Below are 22,523 nucleotides of genomic sequence, written 5' to 3'. Positions count from 1 at the left end.
AAACCCCTTATCACTCAGGTGTACTCTTTTCTTTTTACTACCATCAAGGAGGTGGTACTGAAGCCTGAAGACACACACTCAAATGTTTTAGAAATAGCTTCTTCCCCTCGGCTTTCAGATTTTTGAACGGACAATGAACCAACCCACGAACATTACCTCACTATTTTTTGTTCTCTTTTTGCATTAATTATTAAATTTAATTTTTTATATACATTTTATGTGAACTGTATGGTTGCCGTGAAACAACAATTTTCATGACGTGTCTGTGATGTTGAACCTGATTCTGTGTCTTTTATGTCAAGCTAACACTTGTGACAATGCTGCACTTGCTCAGAACTATGCTGCAGCTGTGAAGGACATTGCTGAGGTCGCACTTGGTGTGCTCTGTACGTTTGTTATAGCAAAGAAGCCATTATCTGGAAAGAGGGCAAAGCAGATTAACCAAAATTTTGCCAGGACTTGAGGGCCCGAGTTATAGGGAGACACTGGGCAGGGCAGGACTTAATTCCTTGGAGTGTAAGAGAAGAATGGGTGATCATGAGAGGGTATAGATATGGTGAATGCACATAGTCATTTTCCCATGGAAAGGAAATTGAAGACTAGAGGGCGTAGTTGTAAAGTGAGAGGGGAACGATTTAAAACAAACCTGAAGGGCAGCTTGAGGATGGTGAGTATAAGGAACGAACTTCTAGAGGAAGTGGTTGAGGCAGGTACAATAACAACATTTATAAGACGCTTGGACAGGTACACAGATACGAAAGGTTCAGAGGGATATAGAGCCAAACGCAAGCAAATGGGACTAGTTTCAGCGGGCATCTTAGTCGGCACGGATAAGTTAGGCTGAAGGGCTTGTGCTGGTGTTGCTCTGTGAATCAGTAGAGTATTTGCGCTGACTCAATGTTAGTTGGGAAACTTGTCCTGAACTCTGCTTGCATCTCAAGAAATGAGGTTGTATATGAGAGGAAGTGTTTGTATTTTTTTTGCTCTTTGCAGAATCAGTGGTGGATTGCAGAGTAGGCTATTCTTGTGTTTTCTCAGCAACTCTATTTATCCCGTTTTATATATGTATTTTATCTGCATATTATCGCATACTTTTTGAAAGCGCCGCTGATGGAGAACTGATTAGTTTCCCCAAAGGGCAGATTCTAATGGCCCACGTTCTGGAATGAAGTGAGGCTTATGCAAAAAAAAAAATCCTCTGTGGTTTTGTGTCTGCAGCCTCTCCACTTTTAGATCTAGCCAGCTAAAGCAGTATTCAGTCAAATTTACATAGAAGGAGGACTGTGCCCATTCGGCTGGGTGCACACAGCTTCACCATCAGCATTTCTGTTCCATTCAGTGGAGGTGGGGGAGAAAACTAGTTTGATTTTGGGGGAGAAAGCTAGTTTGATTTTGGGTAATCAAACTTTTTTTTTCTTTCCGCGTGCGCCATAGTGAAGTAGTTATTCTAGACCAGTGACTGAGGTTGTATAGTTCAAACAGTCGAAGCTTCAGGCCAAAACCCTTCATCAGAAGGGTGCAGAATCTAGGGTGCATGAGGATGCAAAGGGTCTCGGCCTGAAACATCAACTGTTTATTTCTTTCCATAGACGCTGCCTGGCCTGATTTCCTCCACCATTTTGTGTGTGTGTTGCTCTGCATTTCCAGCGGAATCTCTGTGTTTGTAAGTTTAAATATCACCATGGAGAGCACTGAAATTGAATTCGATAAATCAGGTAATTTGGTCTATTACTCAGGGAAGAAATGCACCGTGAAAGCTGCTAGTTTCTTCACTAGAATGAAAAATCACCTTCATGGCTCTGCCTGGTCTATGCAGGACTCTTGTCTATACTCGCTGGTTGACTTGTTATGACTCTTGAAGTGGTCCAGCAAATCCTAAATGTTATGGATAGGCAGTAGTATAACCTTGCTAATCTAACCAACATTCTGGGAACCTGTACTACCAAAATAAAAATGAAGAATCCACACGTCAACAATCTTTTACATCCAGATATTTATTTTCTGCAGACTTTTGGTAGCAATCCATGTAGTTTCTTATGAGTACAGAAAATTTTTATTGATTCAGTAGGAAGTTCAGTCCACTGTCAGGCACTTTGTGAAAGAGATCTAGCAACAAGGTCTCGTTGAGAGTAAATTTCAAAGTAAATTTATTATCGATCTCCACGTTTGTCACTATATACTACCCTGAGATTAGTTTTCTTGCAGGCATTCACAATGGATACAGAGCAACATAACAGAATTAATGAAACAACTACTTATAAAGATGAACAAGCAACCAATGTCCAAAAGGAGACAAATTGCACAAATACAAACAAACAAACAATTAATTGAGATGGCAGATCCCGGCCTGAGAGTGGATCGAAATGGCAGGGCCTGGATCGGAGAGTGAGGAACAACCGTTGTTTGGCCGATTTAAGCACCAGGCCAGATTGAAAAGGTCAGGGTGTAGAGGCTGGAGGAGAGGGACGAGCTGCAAGGTTTACTGGTCTCTGTGCTGAACTGAGGTTGCCGCCTGCAGCTAATGGCTTTGACTGGCTTCAGGGCTGTGAACTCACTTCCATGAACTTCAGTTCAGGCTTACTTTTATTGTTTGCTGGATTTATTTTTTTTTCTGCACATTGGGTGTTTGACAGTCTTTTTTTAAAATGGCTTTGATTGAGTTTCTTTGCTTTGTGGCTCCCTAAGGAGACAAATCTCAAGGTTGTATATAGTCTACATACTTTGATAATGAGTCCTTGAAAGTGAGTCCATTGGTTGTGGAATCAGTTCAGTATCTGGGTCACTTTCAGAAGCCAGAAGCCTAGTAGATGTACAAGCTCAACGGTGGGGAGGGCTTTTCCTGTGGTGGACAGTGCTGTATCCACTGCTTTTTGCTGGCTGTAAATTTAGTATGCAATAGAAATATTGAGGGGGGCAAAGTGGCGATCAGGGTTCAATTCCTGCCACCCTCTGGAAGGCGTTTGTACACTCTCCTCATGACTGTGTAGGTTTCTTTCCACCTTTCCAAAGGGGAACTGGTTAGGGTTAGTAAGTTCTGAGCAAGCTACGTTGGTGTCAGCAGCATGGCGGCACTTGTGGCTGCCCCCAGCACATCCAGGGTCTGTAGTCGTTGATGTAAATTAACACATTTCACTGTTTTGATGTACCTGTGACAAATAAAGCTAATAATTTTTCTTTTGAAATATTTGTCTCTGTTGATCTTAGAAATGAATGTCAGTGAAAGGTTAGTTAAATGATGCTGAAGGTATTGTACCTTAGTGTCTGTTGGTAGACCAGTTGTCTGGGGCCATTCAATTGAAGGTCTGGGGGACTGGCGTTCAAAGCTACATACTCAATCAAACTAATTCCAGGTGAGGAGCTAGTATTAGCAATGATTATGAAATTCATGGAGTTTTATAGAAACTCATTTTGCTCACCTATTTACTTTGGGGAAGGAAATTTGCTGGTACTGCCTTGTCTGTTATTTCAGGTCAACACGGCAGTGTGGGTCACTTTATTGCCTTACGAAATGGCCTAGGCAGCTACTCCGTTCAACAGCAGTAGATACTGGTCTCGGTTGTGCTACCCACATTCTGTACCTGAAAGTAAGCTTATTAAATATCATGAGTTGCAGCAACCACAAGGCCCAGTCTTTTATTCCAGGGAAATGCCATACCTGGCACTTCTGACATGATGTTCAGAGGCTCCTTGGGAAACTAATGTGAGGCAGAGACTGTTGGGTTCTTGATTGGCAATGGGGTTTGGGGTTATAGGGAGAATGGTGGGGGGATGGTTTGAGGAAAGAATATCAATCGTGATTGAATGGCAGAGTAGATGCAATGGGCCAAATGGCTTAATTCTGCTCTTGTGGAAGGACGCTGTACTTCAAGATTTGGAAGCTCGCTGTTGAGGCTCAACCTCTTCGCTGAGCTTCCATAGTGGAGATTGGCCCCAAATTGCATTACCAGATCTCAATATTTGTTTGCTCTTTAGAAAGCAGGTGGATCTAGTGTATGGAGGCATAAAACTTGGTGGTTGCAGTCATTTTATTAAGTGTTAAAGGGATGAAAAGCAAGAAAAAAATTAGCAAAGACAAAGAAGTCGTGGTGATCTCATATTTAGCCAAAGATGATGACATATCAGTAATAACAATTAACCTATAAAATAGCTAGATTTAAGTGACTTGACACCTGCTGCAGAAAAACTGAGAAGCTTCTAGAAAGTAGAATCTGTTATTCTACAATTACTAGAAAACCTGCTGATATATACTGATATAAAACCTACATGTATACAGGTGATTATATAAAAATCATAAGCAAGCATAGGAAAGTTAAACCACAAGAAAAATAACCCAAATTTATACCTTGAACCAACATTTATGATTAAAAGATTTAACAGAGCGAGTGTAGATGAGAATAGGCTGTGTTGAATGAATGATAGAGAGTGGGAGGTGGGTGTTGTGTATGAACATTTAGGCTTAGTGAGCCTTTTTCTCTGCTGTAACATTCTATGTAACAAAGAGAAAATAATACTTTTGTATAGAAATGTGTTCTAGTTATTGTCGAGTTTGATATTATATCATTCGTTGACCAGGTAGGTCAGCTGTCCATCTTACTGTAATTGGTTTTGAGTTGCTTCTCTCCCCATGCTGGGCTCCTTCTGTAGGACAACACCCTGCTTCTCAGCAGAGATCTTGCAGTGCGTGAGCCAGTTTGTCAGACACTGAGTAGGAATTTGTTATTCAAATTTGTCTTGTTAAGATTGAAATCCTTTGGAAAAATATCTCTCCCTTTATCCACAAGCTGACGCAACATCGCTCAGCTCAAACAGAATCCATAAATTTGCCGATGACACAGCTGTTGTTGGCTGAAGCTCAGATGGTGACGTGGAGGCGTATGGTAGTGAGATAGATCGATCGGCTAGTTGAGTGGTGTCACTACAATGACTTAGCACTGTGTCAGTAAGGTCAAGGAATTGATTGTAGACTTCAAAAAGGGAAGTCAGGAGAACATGCACCAGTCCTCGTCAAGAGATCAGCAAGGGAAAAGGCGAGCAAGTTCAATTTCCTGGATATTAACATCCCTGAAGATCGATCCTGGGCTCATCATGTTGCTGCAATTATGAGGAAGGCAGGCCAGCGGCTAAGGCTAAAGCACTCTAGCAAATTTCCACAGATGTACAGTGAAGAGCATTCTGATGAGTTTATTTTCAAATATTGATGTACAATTTGAGGACTTCAAAAACCTTTGAATATTTTTCTCTTTTTCCTCAGACTTGGTCAGAATTTATCCGAGTAGCTGATCCTGATATAATTACTGGATACAACATTCAGAACTTTGACTTGCCATACTTGATCAACAGGGCACAGGTGCTCAAGGTAAGAATGATGGTGCATTTTTTTGTCACCTTGTTTTTTTTCATCATACCTAGAATTCCCTTGACTTGTCGATAATTTATGCACATATAACATTTTTAACAAACCTTGTGAACAGCCTGGCGACTTATCTCTGGTGCAAGTAAAGGTAGAGCAGGGTTACCCCAGTCAGCACCCAGAGTCTCGTCCAGCACTTTGGTGAGTTGGAATTCTGTCATACAAAAGGAAGTCAATTTGCCTATCCAATCCAACAGTTAGACTCAGATTCATCTTGAGATTTATTTATTACATTGAAACATCCAGTGAAATGCATTGTTTGCATTAACAACCAGCACAGTCAAGGATATGCCAGGGGCAGCCCGTAAGCATCACCACACATTCTAGTGCCAACATAGCATGCCCACAATGTTCAGCAGAACAAACACAAGCAGGAACAATAAAACAAGACAACGGTAGCAAGGAGAAGCCCTTCCCCACCCACCTACTTTCACACACTGACAGGCCTCCATCCCCAGGGCAGGCTACCTCTGGGCCTCCAGTCCTTAGCCAAACTCTCAGATTTGCAGACACCAGGCCTCCAACTTCGGACTCTGCCCAGTTTTTCATCTTCGGACTCTGACTTCTGGACTAGCACGGACCTCTGACCGCAGTGACCTGGGCTTCTTGACATCAGCGTGTTCCAGTGCATCAGTCTGTTTTGTCCTGCTCACATTGTCAAGGTCTCTCGCACTGGTGAGCAAAGTATTCATTAAGAACTAACTTTCCTCCTCCAACTCTAGGCTCACATTTCCTATTTTATCCTTGATTGGACCTACCCTCACTCTAGTCATCCGCCTGTTCTCCTGACCTTCGGATTTTCTTTAATCCTACTTAACCAAGGGCTGGATGGGAAAGATGTTCGACTGATTGCGAGTCTGTACTGGCATCAGAAGGCAGTAGTAAGAACTGTGGTGGGAATTCACCGGAAGTTGAGATCCAAAAAGGGGTTCGCCAGGGCTGCATTATCTCCCCTTTATTATTTAATGTTTACTCAGAGGTAATCTTCAGGGTGTTGAATGATGAAGTTGGTGTCCAAATTGGTGGAGTGACGGTGAAGAACTTGAGGTATGCAGATGATTCAGTGTTGTTAGCCGAGACTGAGGACGAGTTACTCAGAATAATAGATAAGATAAATGCTGAAGGAGAACGATTTGGAATGAAAATAAATGCTGCAAAGACGAAGATGATGGTAGCATCACGGAAGAAAGAAGTCTCCAAAATCAGTCTCAAAATTAATGGCATAGGCATAGAGCAAGTCAAGAAGTTTGTGTACTTGGGACAGGTGGTCACAGAGGATGGGAAATGTGATACAGAAATTAGACGAAGAATTGAGATTGCAAGATCAACATACTGGAGCCTGGGTGACGTGCTATGTGGCAAGAGGTCGGACTTTGGGCTACGTTGTAGAATTTGGAAATGCTACGTCTGGAACAGTCTGTTGTATGGAATCGAATCATGGACCTTACGCAAGGAAGCGCAACGATGACTGGAGGCATTTGAAATGTGGCGTTTAAGGAGAATGCAGAAAATTAGATGGGTGATGAAGGTCAGTAATATGGAAGTGTTGAAGAGGGCGAGGAGAGAAAAGGAGTTGCTGAAGAATGTGCAGAAAAGGAAGCTGGAATATGCTGGACACTTGTTAAGAGGTGGTGGACTGCAGAAATTGTTATTGGAAGGGATGATAGAAGGAAAGAGGGAAAGAAGAAGGCAGCAAACCATTTGGTACGATAATGTGAGGCAATGGACTGGGTTGAGTTATGCTGAGGCCAGAAAAAGAGCGCAAGATCGAGGAAGATGGAGGTGCATAGCTGCCAACCCCAGATTCGGGACGGCACCCACTGACTGACTGAACCAAGGGCTTCTCACATTCTCTTCTAGCTCTCCTAAGTCCATTACTGGCTACTTTGTAACTCTTTAGAGCGCTGTCTGACTTACTTCCTAAATCTTAAGTAAGCTCTTTATTCCCCCTGACTAGGTGTTCCACATCTCCTGTCAACCACGGTTCACCATCACCCTACCATTCTTTCCCTGCCTCAATGGGACAAACCTATCCAGAGCCCTCTGCAGGAGCTCCCAAAACAACCTCCGCATTTCTGTTGTGCATTTCCCCCTGGTATATTTTATGCTTCCAAGTTCCTGCCTGATAGCATTGTAATTTCCCCTTCCTCAGTTAGATACTTTCCCATACTGTCTGCTGTAAAGGTCAGGGAATTGTGGCAACTGTCTCTGAAATGCTCACCCAGTGAGAGCTCTGTCATCTGACCAGGTTCATCATCTAGTATCAGAGTGAAAGGTTGAAACAGGCCAATGCTTACAAAGGGAATTGAGTCAATATTTACAAACTTAATTTTGAGCCTCATCATTCTGCAAGTCCTTCCCTTTTATGCACTTGCTAATTCTCATTGTGAGTCAGCTAACTGGAGATGAGTGACACCGTTTGTTCGGTGAACTCATGGCATTGCTCTCTGAGCAAAATGAGAACAAAAGCTGTTTCCTATTTCAGTGCTTTGAAAATGTCAGGTGGCAGGTGTTGCGTATGCACGGAGCAAGAAATGACAACAGAGTAGTATGATTGAATGTTTTAACTGAGTCACGTTAGTAACTGTACATGCTAGGCAAACTTTCAGTGCTGTAGAGACAAGCAGAGCCCGCTAGAATGGAAAAAAAGTGTGCGCTTGAAAGCCTGTGCAAAAAGACAGGCCTCTGCACGTAGGAGGCCCAATCGATTAACTATGTGATCAATTGGCTGCATGCGCACTAGCCAATTCTCATGATTGATCTGATACGGTTCAGCAGGGGATTTGGAGTCTAGATGTGGTCACATTTGTTATACTCAACGTGCAATGGAACTTTTGAAAGGATCTAAAAATGTTCACGGTCATGAGGTACCTTGGACTGGATGCCTTTGTCCTGTCTCTATCTTGCACTAACACCCATTTTATTTTGTTTATTAATTTGCATACATGCAAGTTATTTTATGTTAATTTAAGTTTGTGTCTTTGCCCTGTTCTTGTAATGTACTGTGTTCCTGCAGCAGAAAGTTAATTTTCATGGCATTTACACCCAGTGTATGTATACACACCATAATGCAGCGGTTAGCATACAGTGCCAGTGATCAGAGTTCAATTCTGGTTACTGTCTGTAAGGAGTTTGAGTGTTTTCCCCGCGACTGGGTTTTTTCAGGGGCTCCAGCTCCCTCCCACATTCAAAAGCTTAGGGGTTGGTGAGTTGTGGGCATGCTGTGCTGGTACCAGAAACATGGCGACACTTGTAGGCTGCCCCCAGCACATCCTCAGACTGTGTAGGTCGTTGATGCGAACAACGTATTTCACTGTATGTTGTAACGTACAAGTGACAAGTAAAACTCATCTTAAAATCTTAAAACCTATGACAGCAAAAAACTTGTGTTATGTTACTTCTATTTAAACATTCTGTGGTTTAACAACAAAGAATCATATTCTGGAAGAGTTAAAGAACTTTTATTTACAGAAGTAAGCAAACACATCTTAACCCCGCCACATGCTGATACATTTTGGCAAACCCCGCGCATGCTCAGTGCTGTCCAATCAGGAACTGACACGTCATTGCACGTGATATCACCACATCTTCCCTTCCTTAAAAAGAAAAAATAAAGAACAACATTAATCAAAACAAATACGTAATTCTCTGAAGAAACACATCATCTTCTCCTTAAGAAGAAAAACAAATAACAACATTAACCAATAAACAAATCTATGTCAACTAACTGAAACTCTTGAAGTTGGCTCTTCGCTGTCTGGGCCATGACTCTTCTTGTGCTTCTTCTTTTTCTTCTTTTCTGCTTTAAGCTTTTCTTCATGTATCTCAACTGAACTTTTTGGTTTACTCTCACATGTTTCCTGGTTAGAATCTGGAATTTCAGGTAAGTAGTTCATGCTATCCTCCTCAGCAATCTGCTTCCCTGCTTCTGTTTGGACGGTATCTTTCCTAATTCCTTCCACTTCCATTGGTAATGAAATAGGAATCTTCTTTTTGTCATCTAATTCATTCATTAACTGCGTCATCTCTTTTTTTTAATGCTGAGACTTCATCATTTCAATAAAACTTCTCAATTCTGTTACTTGAGCTGTCACTACTTGCTTATACTGTGCCCACTGTCAGCGTTCTTGCTCTAGATGGTGATTAGACTGAATCTCCTATTCTCTCCGTGTCTCTTTCATTATTGCTTGCATTGAAACAGCCTCTTCCTGCCATTGCTTTTTCACATCATCAATTGCCTCCTGTTTGGTCGTCTCAGACACTGCAGCTACTGCTTTTATATTCTATGTCAGTATTTGCGCAAAGCGTTTCTATATAAAATTCCTCACGTTCATCTTCAATCACTGCATTTATTTGTTTCATTTCATTTTCCTTCTTTCTACTTCTACAATAGCATGAAAAATGATTACTCTTACCACAGTAATAACAAATATTGCCATATGCGAAACACTGATTTGGACTGTGTTCCCGCGCACAGCGATCACATGACTTTTTTTGAAATGCTGTCTTGCTCTCCGTCGGGTTTGTTGACATTATTATATTTCTTGATATATTCGTGCTTTTTTACAGCATTTACATTGTAGTTTTCAACAAAAAGCTCTTCAGCCTACGACTTTACGGACTCAGAAGCTTTGCAGAGCGCGAATGCTTGTTCAAAATTTAAATCTTGCTGGCGCAAAAGCCTTTCTCTTAGAGCATTATCTTGAGTGCCACAAACAAGTCTATCTTTAATAAGTGATTTTGTGAGCAATCCGAACTTGCACGTTCTACTACGCTTTCTTAACTCAGTCACATACTGATCAATTGTTTCAGCAGCCTTCTGCAGACACGTGAAGAATTTGTATCACTCATACGTTAAATTATGCTTCGGTATACAAAATACTTCAAAACCGTCCATTATCGACTTTAAATTGAAATTATCTCCATCTTCAAAGACAAAATTATCATATAACTCTACTGTGTCAGTCCCGATTACATGGAGCAGGGTAGCCACTTTGGTTTTGTCTGCTTTTTTATCAGTTCCAATGGCCGATAAATATATTTCAAACTGTTGCTTGAAGATCCTCCAATTCTCAGCTACATTCCCAGTCAGCTGAAGTTTTTGTGGGGGTTGTAAGCCTTCCATATTACCGATTACTGTTCGAACTTTTTTCTTATTTTTTTTCGATTATCTCCGTTTCTCAATTCTCCGGTATTATTCTTCCAAAAGCACTTCTGACACCATGTTATGTTACTTCTATTTAAACATTCCGTGGTTTAACAACAAAGAATCGTATTCTGGAAGAATTAAAGAACTTTTGTTTACAGAAATAAACAAACACATCTTAACCCTGCCACATGCTGATACATTCTGGCAAACCCCGCGCATGCTCAGTGCTATCCGGTCAGGAACTAGCACATCATCAGTGCACGTGATATCACCACAACTTGATAAAAGGTAAATTCCCAAGAGGGAGAACAAAAGGCAAAGGTTATAGTGATAGGGTTAGGTGAAGGTAGTGTAAGAGGAAGACTAGCTTGCATCACTTGGGTCATTTCTGTGTTATAGATTTATTATAAACAAAAAAAATCCAGTTTTTCTTTATCCCAGTGTTTGTGGCTGAGAAGCAGGGCAGCCATCTGAACTGCTTATTGCCCAGTGGCCAGTTAATAAGGAGAGGATATTGATTTACTTGTATGATGCCAGTGTTGAGAGACTTCATCTATGTGGGGATAATTGAGATACTGGCATTGTTCAGGGCACATTGATGCAGGTGCTTGGCATCATGAATGATAAACAGTTTGTAGGGACTGAGGTAGTTGTAGCCAGAATAGGTGAACAGAGAAGACATTTTCTACAGTGACGAGATGTGATTTAGAATTCATTATATAGAGGAAGATTAAAGGTTTGCTTTATTTGTCCCATGTACATCAAAACATGCGAAATGCCTCGTCTACGTCAACGGCCAACACAGTCTGGGGACAGGCCGCCAGTGTCGCCATGCTTCTGGCACCAACGTAGCATGCCCACAACTTACTCTGTCTCTGCCATGTGGGAGGAAACCAAAGCACCCGGGGTGAACCCTCACAGTCGTGTGGAGAATACAGTCTCCTTACGGACAGCGGCAGGAATTGAACTGATTGCTGGCACTGTAAGCATTGTGCTAACCCTTATGGTGCCATTCGATTATAACTTTAGAAAGGAAATAGCACAAGTATTTGAAAGAGGGTGAAATCTACAAGGAAAAGAGAGAATGTTCTAACATTATCCAGGAACTAATACAAAAACAACTGGTCTCATGGAAGCCTCCTGTGAAGTATTTATTGTATATAGGCCCAATCTGTCCACCAGTTTCCTTTCATTCTTTGATTGATGCCTCTTTGTGGTATTGTGGCTGAGATTAGAAATTCAGTGGATGAGGGTTATGATCGAATCTCAATGCAGCCATTTTACTGAATTTCTCTTTTTTTCGTTGCATATTCTTCCTGTCTTTTGGGAGTCTGTGCAAGATTAAGGAAACATGGCCAGTGCGAAAATAGGAATCAGTCAGTTGGGTGTTGGTTAACATGAAAATAAAATTAACCAGTGTTTTACAACAGGTTATCCTATCATATTTAACCTGAGATTTGGAGCTGGCTAACGCTTAAGAGTGATGTATTTTTCAGGTAACAACGTTCCCATTCCTGGGCCGTATTCCCAGCGTAAAAACGGTAATCCGGGATTCCTCGTTTCAGTCTCGCCAGATGGGTCGCAGAGAGAACAAAGTGCTCAACACTGAAGGAAGGGTACAATTTGATCTCTTGCAGGTAGGTAAAGCTGTGAAATGAGTAGTTACCCAGTGTTAATGATAATGGAAGCTTGCTTTGGAAGTCCAGAAGTTGAGGCTCATTGGCTAAACCGAGTCAGAAAATATCTGTGAATCCACTGGCTAAAGCAATTCCTCCTCATCTCTGTTCTAAGGGGGAGACCTTGTGTTCTTAGGCTGTGTCTTTTTGTTCTCTTTAACATTGCAGAATCGTATTCTGACTTTTCTTGACCTTCTGTCTGTTGGGGGGATTGTATCTGTGCTTGAGGTCTTCTATTGTTCCAATTACATTTCGTCTGTAAAGCTTTGATTCCATCAACAAGTGAAAAGTATTTGCAAACTTCATTGTCAGTAAGTCTGACGTCGTTTGTTCAGCTGTCTGGAAGATCATTCCTCATTCCGTTGGAACTGGGCTTTCTCTAAATTTTACTTTGGCACAGGTTATTTCCCCCCCACAGATATTCCCCACACTCTCTTTAGAGAGAGTGGTGGTGGAGGAGGCAGATTCATTAGGGGCATTAATAAACTCTTGGGCACACGGATGGTAGAAAATGAAGGGTATGGGGTGGGAATTGTTCAGTTGATCTTGGAGTAGGTGAAAGACAGGCACACTGTGGGCCAAAGGCCCTGTATTGTACTGTAATGTTCTATTCTAGAAGTTGTATTTTAGTTGCTTCTAAAGGTTCGCCCACTGATAACATGTTCTCACATGAGCTGACTCATCTCACAGAACCAAATCCAGTAATGCTGCCTTCCGCATTGGGTCAGCAAAGTACTCAAACAAGATCTTCCAAATACCCTTCAGAAATTCCTCCCCACCCTCACCCCTTTTGTTATTACTAACCAGGTCTGTGTTTCGATATTTGAAGTTTCATATTAAAATTCAAAGTAAATTTATTGTCAAAGTCCTTACCAATCAGTGTTCACGGTCTTCTGTTGCTGTAGCCCATCCACTTCAAGGTTCAACATGTGTGCATTCAGAGATGCTCTTCTTCACACCACTGTTGTAACGCGTGGTTATCTGAGTTTCTGTCGCCTTCCTGTCAGTATGGCTGTTCTCCTCTGACCTCTCTCATTAATGAGGTGTTTTCGCCCTTAGAACTACCGCTCACTGGATTTTTTTTTTTTTTTTTTTGTTTTTTGCACCATTCCCTGCAAACTTAAGAGACTGTTGTGTGTGAGAGTTTCTGAGATACTCAATCCAACCCATCTGGCACCAGCAATCATTCCATGGTCAGAGTCATTTAGATCACATTTCTGCCTCATTCTGATGTTTGGTCTGAACCTTTTGACCATATCTGCATGTTTTTATGCTGCCACATGATTGATTGATTAGGTATTTGCATTACCAAGTGAGTGTACTGGTATACCTAATAACGCGGCCACTGGGTGTATATTGAAATTCATTTTTTTGCAGGCATTTACAGGGAAAAAGAAATACAATCAAACTACAAAAAACTATGCATAGACAAAGACTGACAAACAGTCAGTGTGCAAAAGACAAACTGCAAGTAAAAAAAATAATACTGAGAACACAAGTTGTAAAAGAGTCCTTGAAAGTATGTCTATAGGTCATAGAATCAGTTCAGAGAGAAGTAATGAATGAACTTATCCACGTTAGTCCAGGAACCTGGTGGTTGTTGGGTTGCTCCTGAATCTGGTGGTGTGGTGCCTCCTGCTTGATGGTGGTAGTGAGAAGAGGGCATGGATTTGGATGGTGGGGATCCCTGATGCTGCTTTCTTGTGAGTGCCCCATGTAAATGTACTTAATGGTGGGGAGAGCTCTGGTCTTTGTCCCTAGTTATCACCACTCTGGGTCCTGCAGAGATGGATAAAGGTGAATATCTCTGCATTTTCTCTAGATTTGCTGCTCAATGCCTTTCTGTTCTTCCCCAGCTTGTAGCGTGGGGTCCCAGTGACTTGCTCACCCTTCTGATTTTTATTATATCCAAGCATCTCAATTCTGTCCTTGACTGTTCCAAGGTGGTCTCTCTCCCAAACTGGCTCTATTATTCTTTACTAACACTGTCCACCGACCTTTTTTCCCTTTCTTACCTGTCCTAGGAGCATTTAGAATCCATACCTCTTTTTGGTGTACCCAAATGCCTGCTAACGATATTATAATTTAGTCCTATGTCCCTGAAGCTTGCTATCCTTGTTTTATACTTCCCTTAGATTAACAGTGTGTACAAAACCCCATCTTCCACATTTCACCTCCCCCTTTTCCCCACCCATCTTCCACCTCTTCCTCCCTCACCTTATTCTGGCTTCTGCCTGCTTTCTTTACAGTCCAGTTGAAAGGTCCTGGCCCGAAACAATGACTGTTTATTCCTCTCCTTAGATCAGGGGTGCGAAGGGGTCCAATCCAGCCCGCAGGATGATTTGGGGGGAAAAAAATGTATATTCATGACCATTTATTATGTATCTGTACGGCAGCCGCTCTCTCTCCCACTACTGTCTGTGCCACCTGCTGCGCCAGCAGCTTGTTGTGTGTACTTAGAAAACAATAGGCAGCAGTTAACCACCGGCTGTGCATAAGAACCTACCACCCAGCACTGAAGACCACTAGGGCCCCACTTACGTCGTCAGACACAGTATAAACACACAGAGTACTCAGGTAAGTAGCACCTGTAGCAAGGCTGAGACTGTTTGCTGCTGTGGTTCAAAGTGCTTTCCAAGAAAAGAAAAGTTGACATCGAACGTTGGATATTCCAAGCTAATTGGAAAGATCGTTTTTTTCTTCTGTGAGGTCAGCGGTAAACCTGTGTGTCTGATGTGCTCGCAACAAGTGGCTGTGGCAAAAGAGTACAATATCAAAGGACTCTATGAGATGTCACATGGAGAAAAATATGACAAGTACGCAGGGCGACTCAGAATGTGAAAGGTAAACGAGCTTGAAGCAGCTCTGGAAAAAACAGCAATCAGTGTTCACCAAAAGTCGAGAGACTCATGATGGAGCTGTCAAGGCCAGCTATATTATTGCCAACAAAATAGCTGCTGCGTCGAAGCCATACTCAGAGGGGGAATTCATCAAAGCATGCATGCTGACGGCGGTTGAGCTGGTGTGCCCTGAGAAGAGACAGGCTTTTGGTAATATCAGCTTGTCAAGAAATACTGTGGCAGAGCGAATCGGGGACCTTGCAAGAGATTTGAACAGTCAACTAAAAGACAAAGTGAAGTCATTTATTGCCTTCTGTATTGCAATTGATGAGAGCACCGGCATGACTGATCTAATTCAATTAGAAATATTTATTCATGGTGTTGATGCATCTTTGACCGTCACCAAGGGGTTTGTGGAGATGGTGCCCGTGACAAACACCACAACAGCGAACGACGTTTTCTCCAGCCTCGTCGAGGCCTTGGACAGATTGGGGGTTGACTGGAGTCACGCTGTCAGCGTGGCAACAGTTGACGCACTGTCCATGGTCGGGGAAAAGGCAGGTGTTGTTGGGAAACTCAGAGAGAAACTTCAGACGGGGAATCCAGAGCAGGAATTCTGGAAATTTCGTTGTATTATACAGCAAGAGGCGTTATATAGCAGGAGCCTGGAAATGGACAATATCATGGATGTAGTAATCAAAACGGTTAATTTTATTAGAGCCAAAGGACTCAACCATCAACAACTTGACACTTTTGTCCGAAAGTAATATTGGACACGGCCTACCCTACCACATTGAAGTCCGCTGGTTGAGCAGAGGGGTTGTGCTCAAACGTTTTTTCAATTGCGTGCGGAAATTGGACTATTCATGAATGAGAAAGGGAAGCCAGTGGCAGAGTTAGATGACCCAGATTGGTTTCATGATCTTGCATTTTGGGTGGATATAACAGAGCACTTAAATGTGCTTAATGTTAACATGCAAGGCCGCAACAAACTTGTTACGGAATATTACGACAGCATTCACACCTTTCAAGTTAAATTAGGCCTGTGGGAGTTGCAACTATCCCGGAGCAACCCAGCTCATTTCCCCTCTTTGCAGTCTGTGCGTGTCGCTCATGGGAATAATGACAACGTGGACAGGTACAAGGATGAAATATCACGGCTGAAAAGTGAGTTTCAGAATCGTTTCCAAGTCTTCACTCAGCTCGAGAAGGAATTCTCACTCCTTTGCTCACTGCATCAGATGTGCCGGAGGAACTCCAAATGGAACTAATTGAAATTCTGTGTAACTCGGCTTTGAAATATAAATTTGAGACTGTGGGTCTGGACTCACTCTATCAATACCTGGGACTGATGTACCTCAAGATGACAGACTTTGCCTCAAAGATCCTTTGCATGTTCGGGACAACATATCTCTGTGAGCAGGCGTTCTCCATAATGAACATTAACAAATCCACACTGTGCTCGCAGCTGACACACAGACATCTAAATGACATTATGAAAATCACAACTGCCCAGAAACTGGTCCCTGATGTTGACAGGCTGGTTAAAGCCAAGAGGTGTCAGGTGTCTGGAAGCAGCAAGTGAAAAATAAGTGACACTGTTCGATGCACTGCGACATGTAAGCAAAATGCATTATGAAATATTGAGTGTCATAATATTGTGATTCATTTTCTGACTATTCTATTATTGTAAATGTGATCACTTCAATAAAAATTAGAGGCGAACTGTGTTCATTGTCTGAGTTTGATTGCTGGAAGCAGGCTAATAAAAATTAGGTGCAGTTGTGTAGCCTACATTTACAATTTGTTTCGTTAGGTCTACATTTGTGTCTGCTAATGTTCGATTTCAAATGGTTTATTAATGGAAAGGGTGTGGCTCCCAAAACAATCTTAGTCAAAATAGCATCGTTTTTTTCTCTCTCTCATCACAACTTTCTTAGATTAGATTCAACTTTATTGTCATTGTGCCGAGTACAGATACAAAGCCAATGAAATGCATGTAGCATCTGACCAGAAATGCAAAGAATAGTGTTATTTACAAAATAAATGCGAATTAAAAAAAGTGCTACAGCACACAAATATAAAAATACTGATACAGTACAATATGGATGCAATACTGCTTAGCGCTGTGATGAGAGGTTCAGCAGTGTCACTGCCTCAGGGAAGAAGCTCTTCCTGTGCCTGCCGCTGCGGAAGTGGAGGCTCCTGCAGCGCATACCGGATGGGAGGAGAGTAAAAGGTCCGTGGTTAGGGTGAGATGCATCCCTGATAATGCTTTTCGCCTTGCCCAGGCAGTGTTTATGCTAGATGTTCTCAATGGTGGGCAATTGGGTGCCGATAATCCACTGGGCAGTTTTCACCACATGCTGGAGTGCTTTGTAGTCCGATACAGGACAATTGCGATACCACACTGAGATGCAGTTGGTGAGTATGCTCTCAGTGGTACAGCGGTAAAAGGCAGTCAGTATCCTGGAACAGAGGTGAGCTTTCTTCATGCTCCGCAGGAAATAAAGGCACTGTTGCGCCTTTTTGATCAGGATGGAGGAGTTCAGGGACCAGGTGAGATCCTTGGAAATGTGGAGACCAAGGAATTTGAAGCTTGATGCATGTTCCACTATAGTTCCGTTGATGTAGATGAGGACGTGAGTGTGACTCCTGGCATACCTGAAGTCCACAATGATCTTCTTGGTCTCTTGTAACCTACGACTGTAAGTTAATACCAATCATAAAAATAATGCTTGCTAGGCAATCTTCTTCATAAGAAACAAAATTTGTAAAGTGAAACACTTTGTAGTTATAGCAGAGACTGAGACACATGAGAGCAGGTTGAAAAAACGAAGGCAACGAAAGCTGTGCGAGCACGCGTGCGTGCACAACTGATCCAGCTCGCATGAAGTCGCATTTATATCAATCTGGCCCGTGACTTAAAATGAGTTTGACACCCCTGCCTGAGATGTGTCTGATCTGCTGAGTTCCTCTAGCACTTTGTGTGCATCTCATTTTAGACCTTGTACTCTCTCTTAGTCTGTTCCTGCCTTAAGTCAGTCTGTTCCTGCCTTAAGTCAGTCTGTTTCTGCCTTAAGTCAGTCTGTTTCCTTCTAATCTCTCCCAATCTTTGCACCTTTTTTCCTGTGTGCTGTTATCTATGTGTACCCAATGCCTTGACAACGAAGTTAAAATCTCTTCACACAGTACAAAAAACCTGATGAGGAAATTCCGTTTTGCTTAATGGTGTCTGACCTGATACAGCTCCCCCAAGGATAGTTTCCAATGCCCCATTAATTGCAAGCCCTCCTCTGTACACCATCTATCTGACCATACCTATCTGTGTTAACTTCCTATTTCAACACCTATTAATGTGCTAATCTAGATATTACCGTCTTTAAGGTTCCACTTGATCTTTCTCCTTAAATTCAGGAGTCCATCCCTTTTCCTGCTTGTGCGCCCTTCATTACTACTATCTGGGAGGAGGTATGAGGTCTGGAAAGCCCACACTTAGTAAGTTAGAAACAGCTTCTACCCCTCTGCCATCAGATTTCAGAATGATCCAGGAACACTACCCCATTATTCCTTTTTTTTCCCCCCACTATTTGTTTTGTAATTTGTGGTAATTTTAGACCATAAAGTTGTAGCAGAATGAAGACATTTGGCGGAGTTGAGTCTGCTGTGCCATTTGATCATGGCTGATTTATTATCCCTCTCAGTCCAATTCTGCCATCTTCTCATAATCTTTGACGCCCTTACTAATCAAGAACTCATCAACCTCTGCTTTAACTATAACCCGTGACTGTGGCAATGAATTCCACAGATTTATGTCTATTCTAAAGGGATGTTCTTCTGTTCTGAGGCTGTGCCCTCTGGTCCTATACTCCCCCACTATAGGAAACTTCTTGTCCACATCCATTCTGTCTAGGCCTTTTTGTTGTACTGTACTACTGCCACAAAACAACAAATTTCATATTGTACGGGTCAGTGAAAGTCTTGATGAAGGGTCTTGGCCCAAAATGTTGATTGTTTATTCCCCTCCATAGATGCTGCTTGTTCTTCCAGCACTGTGTGTGTGTGTGTGTGTGTGTGTGTGTGTGTGTGTGTTCTTTCCACAAAATTACCATCATCTGCCAAATAAAACCTGATTGTGATGTTAGTAGCAATATGCATCATGAACTCTGGCTGTTCATGGAGTGTAGTGATATAGACCATGAACAGGCAGAGGGGATTAACTTAAGTTCGTTCAATGTCCGTAAGGAGTTTGTTCATTCTCCTTGTGACTGTGTGTTTCCTCCGAGTGCTCCAGTTTCCTCCAACATTCCAGAGACATATGGGTTAGGATTAGTAAGTGTGGGCGTGCTATGTTGGTGCCAGAAGCGTGGCAACTCTTGTGGGATGTTCCCAGCACATCCCATGATTGTGTTGGTCAACGCATTTCACTGTATGTTTCGATGTACGTGTGACAAATAAGTCTAATCTTTACTTATTATTTGCCTGTTTTGTTTTTGCAGTTTGTTGTCTTTTGCGCATTGTTTGTCAGTCTTGGTTTGTGTTAGCTTTTCATTGAATCTATTCTATTGCTTTGTTTTACTGCGAATGCCTGTAAAAAATGAATTTTGGGGTAATATATGGTGACATATATGTACCTTAATAATAAATTTACTTTGACTTGTCATATTTTAATGTCTTAAACTCCAGACTCATCCCATTCAATCTGCATACACCCAGACCCTCAGATCTAGACTACTTATGAAAATCAAACATAGGTCAGATATGGACATGGTTCTATTCAACAATACTCAAGTTTATGTGGGCCCTTATCTTTCTTTTACACTGTGTTGCAAGTACTTAACATTTCATCACTCCCTGTTTCTCACATACAGCGTCAGTGAGATTAATAACTGTGGATAACGGAGCACCAATGAGCTTATTGAAGATAAGTAAATAATACTGAGATGAGTTGTAGAGTCCTTCAAAGTGAGTCCATCCATTGTGGAATCAGTTCAGTGTTGAAGTGAGTGAAGTTATCCACGCTGGTTCAGGAGCCTGATGGTAATAACTGCTCCTGAACCTGATGGTGTGGGACCCAGGTCTCCTGTACCTCTTTCCCGATAACAGCAGCGAAAAGAGACCATGACCTAGTTTTTGACTTTGACTTGAAATTAAGAGGACACCCTCACTTGTGTCCTCTTCGACTTAGATGGCTGAGGGGAAGCCTAGTCCAGGTGCTTAAATATTCCAGAGTTTTCAATTTTACTGGGCAGTTTGGAGCCAAGAGGCAGAATTGTGAGGTTAGGTATACAGGAGAATCTGCAACTTGACTTGCTGAGTTCCTCCAGCATTTTGTGTGTGTGTTGCTCTGGATTTCCAGCATCTGCGGAATCTCTTGTGTTTAGAGTCTGCAGGTGCTGGAAATTTGGAGCAACAGACACAAAATGCTGGAGGAACTTGGGTCAGGCAGCATCAGTGGAGGGCAATAAAGAGTTGATGTTTTACGCCGTCAGGATATTCATCGGGACTGGAGAGAAAGGGAGAAGAAGCCAGAATAAGCAGATTGGTGGGGTGGGGAGCGAGAGGGCATAAGGAGTACAAGATGACAGGTGAAATGAGTTGAGGATGGAGGTGGGGGAATGAATAAGAAGTTGGGAGGTGATAGGTAAAAAGGTAAATGGTTGAAGAAGGGGGAATCTGATAGGAGAGGACAATGGGAGAAAGGGCACCAGAGAGAGGTGATGGGCAGCTGAGGAGAAAAGGGGTGAGAGGAGAACCAGAATGGGGAGTAGAAAAGAAAGAGATGGGGGAGTGGGGGCAAGTTATCAGAAATTAAAGAAATCAATGTTCATGCCAAGAGGTTGGAGGCTCCTCAGGCAGAACGAGATGTTGCTCCTCCTACCTGAGAGTTGCCTTATGTTACTAGTAATCTGATTAGTAATTGACCATTTAGCAGTGAAAGCCAAAGGCATGTTTGAAGTAGTTTCATGGACTTAATAGCCCGCACATTATCTATCCAGTGTTGCTGCCTAGTGCAGGAATTGTGCATGTAAACCTGTAATGGCACTGCAGTGTTCAATAAGGACTGTGTGGTTGAAAGAAGGTCCTTTTTTGAGAACAATGTTCACCTGTAGCTCAGGATCAGGATCCTATTTAATATCACTGACGTATGTTGTGAAATTTGTTGTTTTGCGGCAGCAGTACATTGCAATATGTTAAAATACGATAGTAGTGTAAATGGACAGCAAAAATGAGGTAAATGACGATGAGCCCTCCCTCCTCACCTCCAAAAAAACCCATTCAAAGAGCAGCCTTATTTTAGGCAGGATGTATCCCTCAATGACCATTGCCAAAGGGAATGAGCCATGATGCTGTGGGCTGAGCTGCCCGTGGAAGTGTTAATGTGGTTTGATTGCACCCCATTTCAGAGAAGTTTTGTTGAGTATATGGACAGAAGGCTAGGGTCTAGTTCAGGGGATCCCCAAGCTTTTTTATGCTATGGACCAACGTGGCTCAGTGTTTAACACAATCGTTCCTACAGATCAAAAAGCTCCAGAACCTGGGCCTTTATACCTCCCTCTGCAACTGGATCCTCAGCTTCCCAACCAGGAGACCGCTTGGTGTGGATTTGAAATAACATCTCCACCTTGTTGACAATCAAATCTGAAATTTGTTGCCACTCCACTGGAGGACGAAGTAAATTGCCTGTCCTGGGGCTAAAATCCTATTGTATGTATGTGGGTGTGAGAGAGGAACGAGACTTGTTTACGTGTTGTGATGCTTGTGTTCGGTGTTGTTCTGCCAAGCATTGTGGGCATGCTGTGTTGGTGTCTGAATGTTTGGCAAGAATTGAGGGCTGCTTCTCAGCACATCAGTTGTTCATGCAAAAGACACAATTCACCATGTTTCGATGTACAAGTGATAAATAAACTTGAATCTTCTCAGAAGGCTGTGGAGGCGAAATCATTGGGTATATTTAAGGCAGCGATAGGTTCTTGATTGGTAAGGGGGTTAAGGGTTGCAGGGTGCCAAAAAAGAAATTAATTATGATTGAATGGTGGAGTAAACTTAATGAGCCAAATGGTCTAATTCTACTCCGACATCATGTGGTCGAGGCAAGAAGTCTTTTTCTAATTGACAGTTGCTAATTGACTTATTTGAGGTGTTATGTTACTTTAGGTGTTACTGCGAGACTACAAACTGCGGTCCTACACTCTCAATGCCGTGAGTTTCCATTTTCTACAGGAGCAGAAGGAAGATGTTCAACATTCGATTATCACGGACCTGCAGGTACCAAAGGGCTAGGCATGCTTAGTGATGAATGAGGAACAGAGGCTGTGACACCTCGCTCTGTCAATTCATGACGTAATTCCTCAGAATGAATTTTTGTATCTGTTGGTGGCAAGAAATTCCCCTGAATGGTTCCTCTTAACTTAGTTTCAATTGGGTAGCATTGTCTTTCAATGAAC

The 22,523-nt window shown here is 42.3% G+C and overlaps 1 protein-coding gene across 2 annotated transcripts in view; it reads left to right on the top strand.

The window, feature by feature from the left end:
• The window catches only part of pold1 (polymerase (DNA directed), delta 1, catalytic subunit), a 234,870-nt gene that overhangs the window by 49,340 nt on the left and 163,007 nt on the right, over window positions 1-22,523 (top strand). For both annotated transcript variants that reach the window (XM_063063296.1, XM_063063297.1), the window contains exons 10-12: window positions 5,252-5,356; window positions 12,056-12,196; window positions 22,234-22,344. In XM_063063296.1, the coding sequence (XP_062919366.1) occupies window positions 5,252-5,356; window positions 12,056-12,196; window positions 22,234-22,344 (357 nt within the window). The remainder of the gene's footprint in view (window positions 1-5,251; window positions 5,357-12,055; window positions 12,197-22,233; window positions 22,345-22,523) is intronic.

Source organism: Mobula hypostoma, chromosome 11 (assembly GCF_963921235.1).
Source record: "Mobula hypostoma chromosome 11, sMobHyp1.1, whole genome shotgun sequence".
NCBI classification, from domain to species: Eukaryota; Metazoa; Chordata; class Chondrichthyes; order Myliobatiformes; family Myliobatidae; genus Mobula; species Mobula hypostoma.
The sequence above is the reverse complement of the archived record's forward strand: the minus strand, read 5'-3'. Positions and strand labels throughout refer to the sequence as shown.